At 38.6% G+C, this 15,081-nt stretch overlaps 1 protein-coding gene across 1 annotated transcript; it reads left to right on the top strand.

The window, feature by feature from the left end:
- The first annotated feature begins 4,796 nt into the window (after positions 1 to 4,796).
- Positions 4,797 to 12,878, top strand: LOC111608840. Its single transcript, XM_023335211.1, has 6 exons — positions 4,797 to 4,851; positions 5,349 to 5,491; positions 7,212 to 7,371; positions 7,495 to 7,584; positions 9,350 to 9,445; positions 12,745 to 12,878. Exons 1-6 carry the CDS (start codon positions 4,806 to 4,808, stop codon positions 12,876 to 12,878), a joined length of 669 nt encoding a protein of 222 aa, XP_023190979.1. The 5' UTR covers positions 4,797 to 4,805.
- The last annotated feature ends 2,203 nt before the right edge of the window (positions 12,879 to 15,081 follow it).

Raw genomic sequence — 15,081 nt, 5'->3', positions numbered from 1 at the left:
CTAACGCTGTTTGCGTAGATACAGTTGAAAATGTCGGTCTTGAGAGAAAAACCGAACGTAAATGTACTTGAATAAAATCTGCATACATTTTGCGTACCTCTATGTGTGAGACAAACAGTAGGCACAAACACTTGTATTAGTTTGAAACTTTTTTCCCACTTCCACTGATCTATTAGTAAAGTTTTTTATATTAATGTATTGACTCACTGTTCTTGTATATTTATTTGAAATAGAATAACAGCAAAAGAAAAAAATTGCTTTTGTATACTGTAAAACTTAAAATATGAAATAAATTTAATTAGCAGAACAATTATTTAGATAAGTACATATGATTCCCAATCGGATATATTTTTATGGACAGAAAATCACTTCAATTCCAAAATATTTTATCCCTAAAGGAAATTAAATGTCATTATAACCCATATTAAATTTTCAAAGATTTGTTGTGTATGATTATGCTGTGGGCTGGTAGGATCTCTGCAGTCAGCCTTGTAAAGAGTCTGAAGAAGCTTGTGACTGAAGGCTGTCATGACATGCTAACAGCTCCATTTCCACAAAATCTTAGTAGCTACTCTTAGTAGCTATTAGCTACTCAGTAGAGCCAGCGAGGTATCTATAGTTGCTTGGCCCGGAAATTGAACTTGGCCCAGAGGGAAAATATTCCACAATAATGTCCTGAATGACACTATCAGTTGTTGACAAACACTGCTAATCCATCTCAAGAGCAGATATGAAAGTATCTCTCTGGTTATTAGAAAGCCTGACAGAGACAGAGCCTGGGTTTGTGATCCAATTCAAGTCAGCTTGTCTATATTGCACCAATTCACAACATATGTGAATTGTTGCAACATAGATAAGAGTTGTGTGGCTTTTGTCTTGGCTATGGAACAGTGGACCAGTTTATCAGGTCTTTACTGCTGAGTGATCATTTGAAGTTGACCCTCCATAGGGCATAAAGCTCCTGACAGCATAATCATCTCTGGGACATACAAATCCCTCCACTGTGATAGGCTGGCATCCCAGGGAGGGGGTCCTTGTTTCTCAAGTGGAAAAAAGTGAATTTCTCTCTTTAGATTGGGCGTCAGTATTTGCTTAAAGCAAAAGTGACCAAATATTTTGATGTTGTGTTCAAGTCTAATGGAAATATGGAACAGGAGAAAGACAAACAGATTGAGACTTTGCTTCCAGTAATGAGACTGTTGCTTCGGTCTGTTGAGTCAGCTGAGGCAGTTTGGACCATGAAGTCTCCTGTGGAATTCTTTTTGGAGGTTCTCTAAGCGTTTGCCACTGGGAGGAGGCCTGGGGCAGATCCAAATTACACCCCAGGGATTACATGTATCTCTTATGGCCTGGGAATGACTGGAGGTCTGCCAGAATGAGCTTGGGGAGCATAAACTGGATCTGCACAAGATCTCAGACAAGTGAAAGACAGTGGATGGATAGAAGGATGTTTTACAAATAAGAATCTGAAAAGGTAAGCAGGCTGTCTTGTGTGGATTTCTGCAGCTTTTCCACAGCTACAGACATCTCTGGTTCCTGGATCTTCTCCTGTTCTGGAGTTATCTAGGGAGACAGACAGATTTGCGGGGGGGGGGGGGGGGTATAGCGCCCAGCTGAATACCTGGACATTGGAGTTTTCTCCAGTGACGGAGAGGGTCACCTCAACCTCAAGTTCCAAGTTCACCACAGGCTACCTGCCTCTCTGATCATTATTCTCCTTGGCAGGTCTCTCTGAGCATAGGCTGCTCCAGCTCCGCTGTCATAGGGACAGATACAGGAAATCCTTCCTGCCACATGCCATCTCACTGTACAATAAAAGCTAAATCATTGTTCTGCACTAATCAGTTCAATTTTGCACAACTGCACTGTGGCACACTTGCTGTACATATATTTACATATACATATCTGCATTTTTTTTGAATCTTTGCAAGGACTGCTCTTAAGTTGCTTTTTATATTAACAACATTTCATATTTTTACAATTTATAGACAACTACTACTCAGTGGTAGTTGTTACTGTGTCTTGTCTCTTGTCTTGTCTTGTCTCTATGCTGTAACTGCGAAGTAATTTCCCTGCTGGGATGAATAAAGTACTTCTATTCTATTCTATTCTATTCTATTCTATTCTATTCTATTCTATTCTATTCTATAAGGGGAACAGCCACTTCTTGATAAGCTACTATAGCAAATACTAACAAAATGTATATAAACAGTTCTTAAAAAAAAGTTTTAAAATAAATTTCTGCCTCTTGTAAGTTTAGCATTTAGGAAATAGAAATAATTTCTGTAATACTAACTGACCTAAAGAGAGACAAAAACAGTGATTATTTATATAGCATGTGAAAATATCTGATTTCAGCTGTGTAAATAAAGTTATTTGAATTGAACTGAATAATCCAGCTAGCTTATTATGACAAATTCAGTACAGAATGTTCAATTTATCATATAAGGATAGCATAAAGTCTTTCTCGGCAGTTAAAAAAAATTGCCTAGAAATATTGTTCTTGTTTTAATCTTTTAACTTTTTTGTCAAATTTGTACGGCATCATATGCAGTGTTTTGATCAGCTTTATCAGCTGTAGCCTTTCCTGCTGATGTTCAACCACAGCCTTCTTCAGTTGAAAATGCACAGATGTATATCCTGTTTTGGTCTGATATCAGCTGACCTACAAGCTTGGGTAGGTCTGCTTGTCTTTCTACATAAGCCCTATACATGTAAAATGTACGTCAGATACATCCTGAGAGTGTTTATTCCTGGCCATGGAACAGTGGACCAGTCTATCAGGTCTTTACGCTTGTTTATTCCTAGTCAAGAAAATCTGCTTAAAAGAATAAGTCACTACATAAATTTTGTTATCATTAGCAAGGGACAAAGACTATTTAAATATTTTATTTTTTAAACTAACACTGACTGAAATGCAATGTTAAATTAAAAGAGAGAAAGGCAGAACCAAAATGCAGACAGTGTTTCACCAGGACGCCTAAAGTGAGGAGCCCTCGCTCTCCTTCCTCAGACAGAGTTTGGGGAAGAAGACGGGAGCTGATCCTATGAGAGGCCCCATGGGCCAAAACTTACAAACTATCACATGTTCTAGCAAACTCTCTTATATATACTATCACACTGTCTTATATAAACTATCAAACTGTCTTATATATACTATCAAACTGTCTAATATATACGATCGCCTCTCCTTGGGCTGCCACCTTATCATGGTGGAGGGGTTTGAGTGCCCCAATGATCCTAGGAGCTATGCTGTCTGGGGTTTCATGCCCCTGGTAGGGTCACCCAAGGCAGACAGGTCCTAGGCCAAGGACCAGACAAAGCGCAGCCCGAAGACCCCAAGGCGTTCGACCGTGTCCCTCGGGGAGCCCTGTTGGGGGTTCTCCAGGAGTATCATTAGGCCTTTTGATACGGGCTGTCAGGTCCCTGTATGACTGGAGTCAGAGTCTGGTCCACATTGCCGGCAGTAAGTCAGGCTCGTTTCCGGTGAGAGTTGGACTCCGCCAGGGCTGCCCTTTGTCACCGATTCTGTTCATCACTTTTATGGACAGAATTTCTAGGCGCAGCCAAGGTGTTGAGGGGATCTGTTTTGGTTGCCTTAGGATCTCATCTCTGCTTTTTGCGGACGATGTGGTCCTTTTGGCTTCATCAGGTCGTGATCTGCAGCTCTCGCTGGAGCAGTTCGCAGCTGAGTGTGAAGCGGCCGGGATGAGGATCAGTGCCTCCAAATGCGAGGCCATGGTCTGGAGCCGGAAAAGGTTAGAGTGCCTTTGTCGGGCCAGGGGGGGTGTCCTGCCCCAAGTGGAGGAGTTCAAGTATCTCGGGATCTTGTTCACGAATGGGGGAAGAAGGGAGCGGGTGATTGACAGGCGGATTGGCGCAGCGTCTGCCGTCAAGCGGGCGCTGTACCGGTCCGTCGTGGTGAAGAGAGAGCTGAGCCAAAAAGCAAAGCTCTCGATTTACCGGTCGATCTACGTTCCCACCCTCATCTATGGTCATGAGCTTTGGGTCATGACCGAATGAACGAGATCGCGGATACAAGCGGCCGAAATGGGTTTTCTCCGTAGGGTGTCTGGGCTCTCCCTTAGAGATAGGGTGAGAAGCTCAGTCATCCGGGAGAGACTCAAAGTAGAGCCACTGCTCCTTCACATCGAGAGGAGCCAGTTGAGGTGGCTCGGGCATCTGGTCAGGATGCCTCCTGGACGCCTCCCTGGTGAGGTGTTTCGGGCATGTCCCACCAGGAGGAGGCCCCGGGGAAGACCCAGGACACGCTGGAGGGACTATGTCTCTCGGCTGGCCTGGGAACGCCTCGGGATTCCCCCGGAGGAGCTAGAAGAAGTGGCTGGGGAGAGGGAAGTCTGGGCCGCCCTTCTGAAGCTGCTACCCCTGCGACGCGACCTCGGATAAGCGGAAGAAGATGGATGGATGGATGGATGGATATACTATCAAATTGTCTTATATATTCTATCAAATTCTCTTATATATACTATGAAACTGTCTTATATATACAGTACTATCAAACTCTCTTTCATACGATCCTTAATTCGCTGATGTTCATGTTTTCAGATTTCCTACCCAGAAAGAAGTGAATAGTATAAAATAGTGCAAACAGTGAATGAAGTGGGACAACTTCGCTGAAACATGTTGTTTGAACCTTCATGGTGTCCTTAGTTATCTAGATAAGAGTGCTGAACCAGCACGCGTGTATTTTGTCTGCAGGGCGGTGCGGAGGAAACCGTATTTGATGGAGAAACGCAAATCTACACGTAAAGGGAAGTAACTGATACACAGAGAGAAGCAGAAACATGTTGGCGCTGGTGATAAGTTTGATCTCCTTGATTCCAGCTAATGGTGAGACTTTTATGAATTTTGAATCAATGAAAAGACATAGACACTAATTTGATGCACATGCCAAGTGCTGATTTATTTGTATTTTATAACATTATATAGTATGCTATGAAGTCCATTCAATTTGAGCATTTTCTTCTTCTTCATGTTAGAAGAGCCTCAATGGTCTTAGATCTTTAAATTTGTGAGAGGTACCATAAACATACTTTGCCTAATGTTTCTGAAAACTTTGGGATTCTAAACTAAATTTAACTGCATTGTGATTAAGTGGGGATGTATGTAATAAATGTGAATCTGTTTATGAAATTTGGCTGATTTGATTATACATTTCCATATGTTAACTGTATGTATTAAAAAACTGAATTGATTTTAACTCATACAGTTAAATAACAAGGCTAATCTACAAGATATTAGTTCAAAAACTGCCTAAAAGAGGAATTAAAAGCTAGACTCATCCAGACTTGTTATGATATTAAGAAGCTGCATGCTTGGTTCCATAGGAGCTGCTCATGGAGCTGATGTGAGCATTTCACCTGGAAACGGTTTTAAACATCGAGTCGGAGTAGATTTCAACTTGAGTTGTAAATTCACATTTTTATCCTCCATGCATTTTGCACAGATGTGGAAAGAAGGTGAAAGTAAGGTAGGTCAAAAATACTTTTCAAATTTCACAGAAATGTTGCAATAAATTGACTCATTAACAAAAACTGTTATAAACTTTACTGCTTTAACTAATTTTACTTACCGGTAAATAAAAAAGTCAAAGTTGCTGAAAAACAGATTTAAAATGGCCTCCAACATGTTTTAGTTCTAAACCCAACTAGAAACATGAAAACTATAAGATTATGAAAAGGGAAACATCTAGTTATTAATACAGTTCATTAAATGTATCCATTTAATTCCTTTGAAAAGTAAAATGAAAACAAAAATAAACTAATTTGTGATGTCAAATCCAAACAATTATGGCATGAATTATGTGTTACCAGTATATTAGAATGTTTGATACATCTGAACTATTTTACTTTCTGTTATGGGTCTTTTTTATTTTTGCTTGTCATTTGATTCTGAATGGATTATTTCAGGATGTTACCTTTTTACTACAAGTGTTCTGTAGTAAAATTCAGAGTTGACTTCTTAGTTCTTTTTCGTGTTTGTTTCTTTGTTCATTGTCTTAGATTCTTATTCTAGTATTAGTCTTTGGTTTTTGGTTCAGTCAGGTCTTCAGTGACCTGTTCAGTTCTTTCTGTATTCCAATTTTGTGAGTCATGCAGCAATAATCAGTCATACCTGCTTCTAATGTCCCATATCCACCTTCATTTAAAGAAAATGTGGTTCTGCTGTGTGTTTGTTCCAGTCTCTGTATTCTTCAATTCTTTCTTTGTGTCTTTTTGCAAGCCTAGGATTTACAATGTAATGTATATATTTTTTAAAATAAAGATGAATTACGTACCTGCAATCTAAATTGAGATCTACTGTACTTGCAAATGAATGAATAAATATTATGTGCTTATTCATTTAATTTAATCATTGTCCAATAAATTTTCATCTTCTAATTGAATTTACCAAATATCATAAATGTCAAAAACACCATTTATGATACTTTTGTTTTTAAATTCCATCAAATTTCCATTGACTGGAACTTTCCCTTCTGCTCCCCTCCCCAGCTTTTCATCATTTCCTCATTTGCTTCTACCTACTTCCTTCCCCAGCTATGACTAGCTTTTCGGATTCCTTTGTTATTCCCACATGTACCTCAGTATTTAAGCTCTTCTTTCTCTTTCACTGACTACTGGATCTTCTGCTAAACTCCCTTAAACTCCTTCCTTATTGCTTTCTGTTGTTTTAGTTGTTTCTCTGCTGGTTTCCCTGAGCTTCATGTAAATTTTCTCTTTTTGATTTAGTCAAGAAAGATTTTTAATATTATCTGAAGCTTTAGTTTGTTGCCTGAAACTGGAACATGACACCAGTCCAATTGTTTATGTAATTCGAATTTAAAAACAATGTCTACTCTTTAAAATGAATCCTATACAGCTGGTTTACCCGGCTTTTAAAATGAACCATAATTTAAGACATACAGTACATTACACATGTAAACAAACAGTTCATCATAACTGCTTAATGAACCACACTGTTTGAGGACTTTAGGAACATTATATGCAAGATAAAACATTTCAGCTCAATATGAAGTCACGAGATAGGCTTTCTGTAAACGTTGTGATTAGAGTATGAAAAGTCTGTAAAATGTAGATTTCACTAAAATTACTGCAGAATAATAAACTTAGCAAAATGCTAAGCCCTGGATGTCACTGCTAAGAAAGGCTGGTACATCTGTGATCACATCATTGTTGGTGTTTGTCTTTCAGAAGTGTCTCATCAACATGACCTCCTCTCAGCCCAATGTGACTGTGGTTCTGCACATCACGTCTGCAAAAATAGCAGACACTGGGAATTACAGCTGTAGCACTCATCCAGATTATAAAACAGTTGATGCAATTAGTCCTCTAGTCTACATTCAGATAATAGGTAAGATCATCATAACTTTGTCTCAAAGGAAGCATCACTGATGCCACACTGCCACATTTGGGAGGCAAGATAAAGAAAAAAAACATTTATACACATTGTCTGAGCCTATTTTGTCTCCTTTAGGGTCACAGGCAGCGTTTCAGCCCATCTCAACTGTCAGTGTTCAAGAAACACCATCTGACTATGAAGAGTCACCAGGCCATCACAGGCAAGGTGAACATTTTCTACAGAATTTTAATTGGCAAGAAGTTTAAGGCCTAAATCTCATTAAACAGCCTTTTACGTTGCAATTTAACAATCATTAACAGAAATGCTAGACAAAATTTGCAGCCTGTTTTTCATAGCTTTAGAATATTAAATTAATAACAGTTTTTCATTAACTTTTATCAATTATTATTTGATATTTCTTAAAAGGTACAAAAGCAACATTTAAGAATAAATAATACACTGTAAAAAGAAATTAGTTGAACCAACTTAATTGAATTGCTTCAATTGGTAACAAGTAATTCAATTAAGTTTAACTAACTCAAGTTATGTCTATCCAACTCAATATATTATGATCATCTAACTCAATTTATTTCAGTTTTTTAAACTGAATTCATTAAGTGTGTTTAGGATGATAAATGTAAGTCATTTAGTTTACTTCAAATAAAGAAGGAAACTGGAAGGAAATGATTACTTTTCCATCAGAGTTTTTTGGCTCAAAAAAACTCTTGCTGTCAAATAAAGACAGCCTTTATTTGAGAGAAGTGGGTAATAACAGAGAGGGAAGACGTAAAGCAAAGGTCATGAGCCTGGAACTGAACTTATGACGGCCGCATGGAGGACTGCGGTCTCCTTATGGGAGTTGTGCTCCACCCCTGCACCACCACAGTCAGAACAGGATCTGTCCCTGGTGAAGCTTGAGTCATGGTGTAGGATACAAACACAGCATTGAACTTAATTGTTGCAAATACACTTTTGAGAGTGCACTCTGAGAAGTGTACTCTAAAAATACAGGTGTTAGAGAAATACAATTTAAAGTTAAAACAGGTCAGAAAAAGTTTGGCTTTACTAGAAAAGATTGATATTTTGACAGCTCAAGTGTTTTTGTATTATTATTATTATTATTATTATTATTGTATGGAAATATTTGAATAGCTGTATATTCAAAAGCAATTGATATAGCTTTGATTTCCATAGTTGTCTTGTCATAAGGATTTTGAAAAAATCAAAACAGCTATTTTATTTACTTTCTCCCGGAAAGTCTTTAGTTTCCATAACACACTTGTTTTGGCAAATCAGACCCAGGAGAGCCGAGCACACTTCCAGGCTGTACTTTTCTCATAGACTGCTCAATTGAGGCCTGGATTTCTGTTTTTTTCTGCCAAACATAGGGTCAGAAAATGCTTTGTCAATGATTTACTCAGAAGGCATTTCTTCCTTTCCATCATCAATTTATTTTCATATTTACAACAAGGCTAACAGAAGGAAACTAATATGTGTAGGATTGTCATCAGTGAGCTGAATTGGCATCATTTAAAAAGTGTTATTTATATCTAGAAAGAACACAGCTCTGCACTTATTGTGTTCCCACTTGAAATTGAGATCACTTTTTCTGTTTTCTTTTCTTTCAAGTTATACAAAAGGTCAACCAGAGGCACTTTACAAGACAAACACCTCCAACTTATCTCCAGCTATACAGCATGCAAATTGATCAAAAGTACATTTAAATTAATCTAATTTATTCCAATACAGTCAAGTTGAAGTATAACAGTCAGATCTAATTACACACATTCTATTTTGATCCTAGTTTTAGAGAAATGACTTTAAAAAGACCCACAATTTTTATCGAGTCACTGAATTTGCAGTAGTGCCTCATAGAGCATGTAGACCGTTGAGAGGAATTATTGTTTTAACAGAGACTTATAGCAGATTCTCTATATGTTTTAAATGAAGTTAAACTTGTTTATTGATGGAATAATCATTTTTGCTCCAGGCAGCCAGTCAACGCCATCCACCCCGACCACAGTGAGCAACCAGAAGCTTTGCAGCACAGACCTACATAACAGTAAACCAGATCTCTATATTTCTAGTAAGTTTCAACTTTTTTCTGTTACATATTTTGCTAAAACAGGTCATATGCATTATGAATGGTTAGTGTCGCTGTAAGACTAATGTAGAATCACAACCATGTCTGTTATTCAGCATGTCAGAAAGACAGGGGGAGTAAAATCTGTCTGTCTCTCTGACCAGGAATTAACACAAATACACAAACACAGCAGCATCTCTTTGGTCTTTGCCACATCATTGTTATTTTTGCACTGATCACAAGCTCCTCCACCAAAGCTTTACAGTTGTTGGAGATTGATCTAAAGCTGTAGTATTTTATGAAAACCTCACAATTTCTGGATCCCTTGCAGACCAATCATACAGTGCCAAAGTATTAACCCCCTTCATAGTTTTACTGTTTTACTGCCTTTACAAATCAATCATGATTAACAAAATATTTTGACAAAGAAAAAATACAATTAAAACTTTTGTCAAAGTGAAAACTGATTTCTACAAAATAACTACAATTAAATAAATATATTTAGCTTAAAATAAGTACATAAATATTCACCCCCCTTAAAGTGACTGACCTAAATCAACAAAGGTCCAGCTAAATCAGGGGTGCCCAAAGTGGGTCCTGGAGGGCCGGCATCCTGCACGTTTTAGTTCTCTCCCTGGTACCAACAACCTTTTCAGCAGGTCAATGTTCTTCTTAGGCCTCTAACGAGCCATCATTTGATCCCGGTGCGTTAAACCAGGGAGAGACTAAAACATGCAGGATGCCGGCCCTCCAGGGCCCACTTTGGACACACCTGAGCTAAATGGTGCCAGTAGAGTCACCATGAGTGGAATGGAGATCAATAAAGCCAAATATTGTTAATCATGATTGATTTGTAAAACCAATAAAAAGTTAAAACATCCAAAGGGCATAGGCACTGTATGTGAGCAGAGTCCAGGAACATCATAGTTTTGAGTCTTTGTGGGGGAAAAGATTGAAAAACGACACAAAAAGATATTTAATAACTGTGGTCATCAAAGTGAAAAGTATACTCTAATGCAAATTTTAGGATCACAAAAAATATGAGCCTGAGTTTGGGGACCACAGCAGGTTCCTTTTCATGCCCAGATGATAGCACTAAGGGTGTGATAGCAGGTTATCTCATAAGGACATTCAGGATATGAAGTTTACAGGCAATCATTGAACAGAAAAGGATTTTAGCAACACTTACATTCTAGTTTTTTAGTGTGGGTTTGCCACATTCCTTGGACATCTGGGTTTTCTTTCTTTTTGTTTGACAATACAATCATTGTCTTGCAGGTAATTTCTGTTCTATAACTCTTGCCATATTCGGTTTACTTCACTGTATTTGTCAGTGTTGTTTAGGTTTTGCCATATGAGTTCATTCCTTTGAGATTAGTTTCTTTGTTTTTTCTTGTGTTATATGTGACTTTATTGTTCTTTCTCAGATTTTTTTCCTTTTGGTTTCTGAAGCCTTATGTCCTATTTGCTGACCTTCTATAAATTAGTCTCCTCTCTCAGTTTACCTGCTTTCTCCCTGCCACAGCTGAACCATATTTTCTCTGATTAGTGCTTTGTTTTTTTCCACCCCTGCCTCAGTGTTTTAGTTTCTAATTTCTAATGTTCTGTTTCAGTGACTGACTTTCATTCCATTACCGTTCTCCCTGTACATGATCTATGCTCTATTCCTTTGTAGTATTTTTTGTTATTTTGTGAGATGAAATGAGGGCTGTGCAGGTGTTTAGCAGATAGAATCATTTTCTGTGCTGTCTTCATGCCTAGAAACATTGATAATGCATGGCAGTGATGTATTGGTGTAGGTCATTGAAGCAGGGAGAGGTAGAAGAAGAGAAAGAGGAACAAACAGCTTTGCATGCATCCCTCTGTATATTTGCAGGTCTGCAGGGTCAGATGTGGTACTGGATGCTTCTGGGAAAAGCTGTGATCCTCCTCCTCAGTTTGACCTCTCTGGCAGTAAAACACAAGAGAGGACAAGGCAGAAAGACAACTCTCCGTGCACCACAGCAGCAGTCTCAGCTGTTATGAGTAAAGATTTTAGTTAGAAAAAAATAAAGTTCTCAGAATAAGTCCTATTTTCTTTTAGGTGGAAAAGTGTGAAAAAAATATTCTGTCAAAATTGACAAACTGTATTGCATAAGCATGTTTCACATGGACATTAAAATATAATCTGTGTACATTTTTATTCTATTTATTTATAGCTTTATAAATAAAAGAAACATATAGAAAAAAGGTTGTATCTCCCACAAAAGACTCAATGTCTGGATGAATGAAGGATGTCACTAATCTGTAAAAGAAATATCATTGAAGTAGGTCTAAGGTCTTTGTTGTGGCAACTTGGGGTGGATTTTCTTTAAGTTTATGAAGCCCAGATAGAAGATGTTAAAGTTACAATGAGTAAAAGAAACCAGCAATGCCACCTGGAATAACACTCCAGGAACCTTGAATTGTAATAAGGACACAGGTAAGTTCTGCTGGAAGAAGGAGACATGCTCCAAAAAGTTCTGCAAAATTTATTGACATTCAATATTTAAATAAAAAAAAATAAAAACACTTTCCAATTGACAAAATCCTAAAACAGAATGTTTAAGACACAGTGAATACAGTTAAACAAAATTATTGGTTGAAGTAAAATATTTAAATCTTAACGGAAACTGAGACTTACCAGTGGGGAAAGTCGTGAGGGGAGGAAGCAACATCCAGTGAAGAAAGAGGGATGACCCAAGACACTACAAAACACAGACAATTATGGGGCTCCGTAGCAAACAAAGAAAAAGGTGCTCCAATAAAATAAACACACAAAACAAGACACCGCCACCAGAGGAGCCTCAGTCCCTGAAAGAAACAAGCAAAACAACCTGAATAAAACAGTGGTATCACAGTATCAGTAAATACAGTACAATGTTGCATTTAATCCAATTCAATTTTGCAGTCATCAACGCCCAAGTTGATCTTTTCAAATGTTTTCTGTAGGCAAAACAGCAGCAACAGCAGATGTGACGCTGATTTTAAAAAGGCCATAAAATACTTATGCCACATTAGCTTGTACTTCTGGATACACTGTCCTTAATTCTGACTTCAGAAGTTAAGAAGCATCAAATCTTGTTGAATGTGGGACGCCTGGTTAACTACGTAGGTGCTGTATCAAATTCTCCTCACTGCAAATAGAGCTCCAACAGCTGAGGAGACATTTAGGTCCCACATAGGAAGTGCTATGTGTAGCCGGTGTGTACTATTAGTGTTCTTTTCTGATCACTTGGTCTTATACAGTCGGTTAACCTTGATGTGTTCTGTGTTGTGTTCAGTTGAAGAAGGGAGTCGGACCACAGGAGTTGCTGGTTGTTCTTTAATGCAGGTTGTGGCAGAGGCCTGCACAGATAGAAATAAAAATCCCTTTAACATGCAGCTCTTCCATTCACAGGAGTTGGAATTCCCCTAGCAGATAAGCACATGGAGAAACCCTGTGACTAACTAATAACAATATCTGCTCTAACATTTAAGAAAAATGTTCTTGTCAAAAAGAAAACTCCTCTGTATGTATTAAAACAAATAAACATTCACAGCTGCATGTACTTACAATTATTTTATATATTTCATAAAATGCGAGCTTAGCCAAAAGAAAAGAAAATTTCCTACCTCTTCTCAGGCAGCCTAGCGCCACCTGAAGGTAGTACAGTACTGATGTCATAAGACGCTCTCTTAAAGTGACAGTACAAGTACTAGTGCTCATCAAAACAAGTAAAATAATTAAAGATGCGAGCAGCCTCGTACGGCCCTTGCAGCTCAGCGTCGCTCCGGCCTAATGGCCACTGCGGGGGTTCCAGCACCGCCGCCTGCTCGTTTGGCAGCGCTCCCCGATGACTCACAAAAAATCTGGTGCAGATCGGTCGATGTAGCAAGGAGATGTAGCTGATGTATTAACCTAGGGGGCGCAGTGGAGTCAAATTACATTTTAATGCTGTTGGGCTCTTTAGAGGTGAACAAAGGTCTTACATATCGAGTTTGGTGCAAATTGGATCATCCATGTGTGATTTAAAGACAATGGTATGAATATGGCGAGGGACTGATATTCACCATTTGAACACCACTGTTCAGCCAGCAGCGAGCATTGACAGAGTTCATCATCTTATCATTTTAAGTCAGTTTGCACATGATTAAACCCATATAAATAAAAGAGAAAAAGTAAGGCATACACCAGAAAAACAGCTGACTTCCTGTGGGGAAATGGGCGGGGCTAAGGTGATGTCATCAACTACCATGACAATGTGATCAGGACTGGTCTGTAGTGAGACATATGAAGTCTGATGCAGCTTTAACCTTGTATGTGGAAGTTACTAAACCTTGATGTTTCATTGCGAAAAGTCAAAGTTTGACACTTAGCCACGCCAACATGCTTTGACGTATGAGAAATGCTCTGATAACTTTTGACCTTTGATCCCTCAAGTGTCTGCTGAGTGATTGTGACATCTGTATTTGAAAAACTGTAGGAGTTCGATCAGATACACGTCTATAAAAAAGAGAAAATGACGGCTTAGATTCAAAATGGCCGACTTCCTGTTGCTAGTGATGGTGAGATGAAGCCTCATGAGGCATTGAACCACTTGAGCCAAATGGTTCGAGAAAGGGTTCATTTCTTGAGGCTTCATGTGCACACGAAACCACCTACTGGCCAGGTGTATAATCACAGCCAGCTGTATCTTAACACGTGTGATGCATTGAATTTTTGTCTATTATGGCTCTTGGGAATGACTTCACAAAAGGTGTAGGATGAAATCATTTGTCTACATAAATTATGTATACACATATGTGTATAATAAAATATTGTTTGAATGTATCCTCTGTGTGTAATTATTCCCAAAATAGTAGTGTCATGTGATATGCCATGTTGTGTAATAATGTTTTTCTGTGACTCTAGAAAAATGGCATGGACTTAATCAGGCAGAGGACAGTGAAAGTGCTTGTGGAACTAGGGAGGGGGTAGTGAATAGGCTAATGCTTGTGTAACTTGGATGATTTCATGCATTTTTATTAGGAAACAACAATTTCTCCACAGTTTTTGGTTTCAAACGATTTCTCTTTTTTGACACTACATGGATGAGGTGTTATTATTGTACCCCAACTCCTTGGAGCACAATAAACACCTCACCTTTACAGAACATAAGAAACAGTAAAAAATACAGTTCCTCATAAGCAAACGTAATGCATCTGCAAATGTTCAGTTCACCTTACCTTGTTAGGGCTTATCAATTCGAAATCGAAAGAGGAGGGGAAATCCTCCTCTTTCTCGCCGGCTCCATCCTTCTCCTATCCTGTCCTCGTGCTCCTAAATCTCCTATCTATCTATCTATCTATCTATCTATCTATCTATCTATCTATCTATCTATCTATCTCTCTCTCTCTCTCTCTCTCTCTCTCTCTCTCTCTCTCTCTCTCTCTCTCTCTCTCTTGCTCTCTCTCTCTCTCTCTCTCTCTCTCTCTCTCTCTCTCTCTCCTAAACTCTCCAAACACACCGAACTAACTGTCTCAAACTAAATAACCACTATCCAAACGCTGCTATCCAAACTATCAAAACTCTATCCACTCTCTCAACTGACCGCAACTCGCCTACAACAACCCACATTTTGAATGGAGCCTGTGGGGTT

The sequence above is a fragment of the Xiphophorus maculatus genome, chromosome 6 (assembly GCF_002775205.1).
Source record: "Xiphophorus maculatus strain JP 163 A chromosome 6, X_maculatus-5.0-male, whole genome shotgun sequence".
Classification (NCBI taxonomy): Eukaryota; Metazoa; Chordata; class Actinopteri; order Cyprinodontiformes; family Poeciliidae; genus Xiphophorus; species Xiphophorus maculatus.
This window is presented reverse-complemented; position numbering and strand designations above follow the sequence as displayed.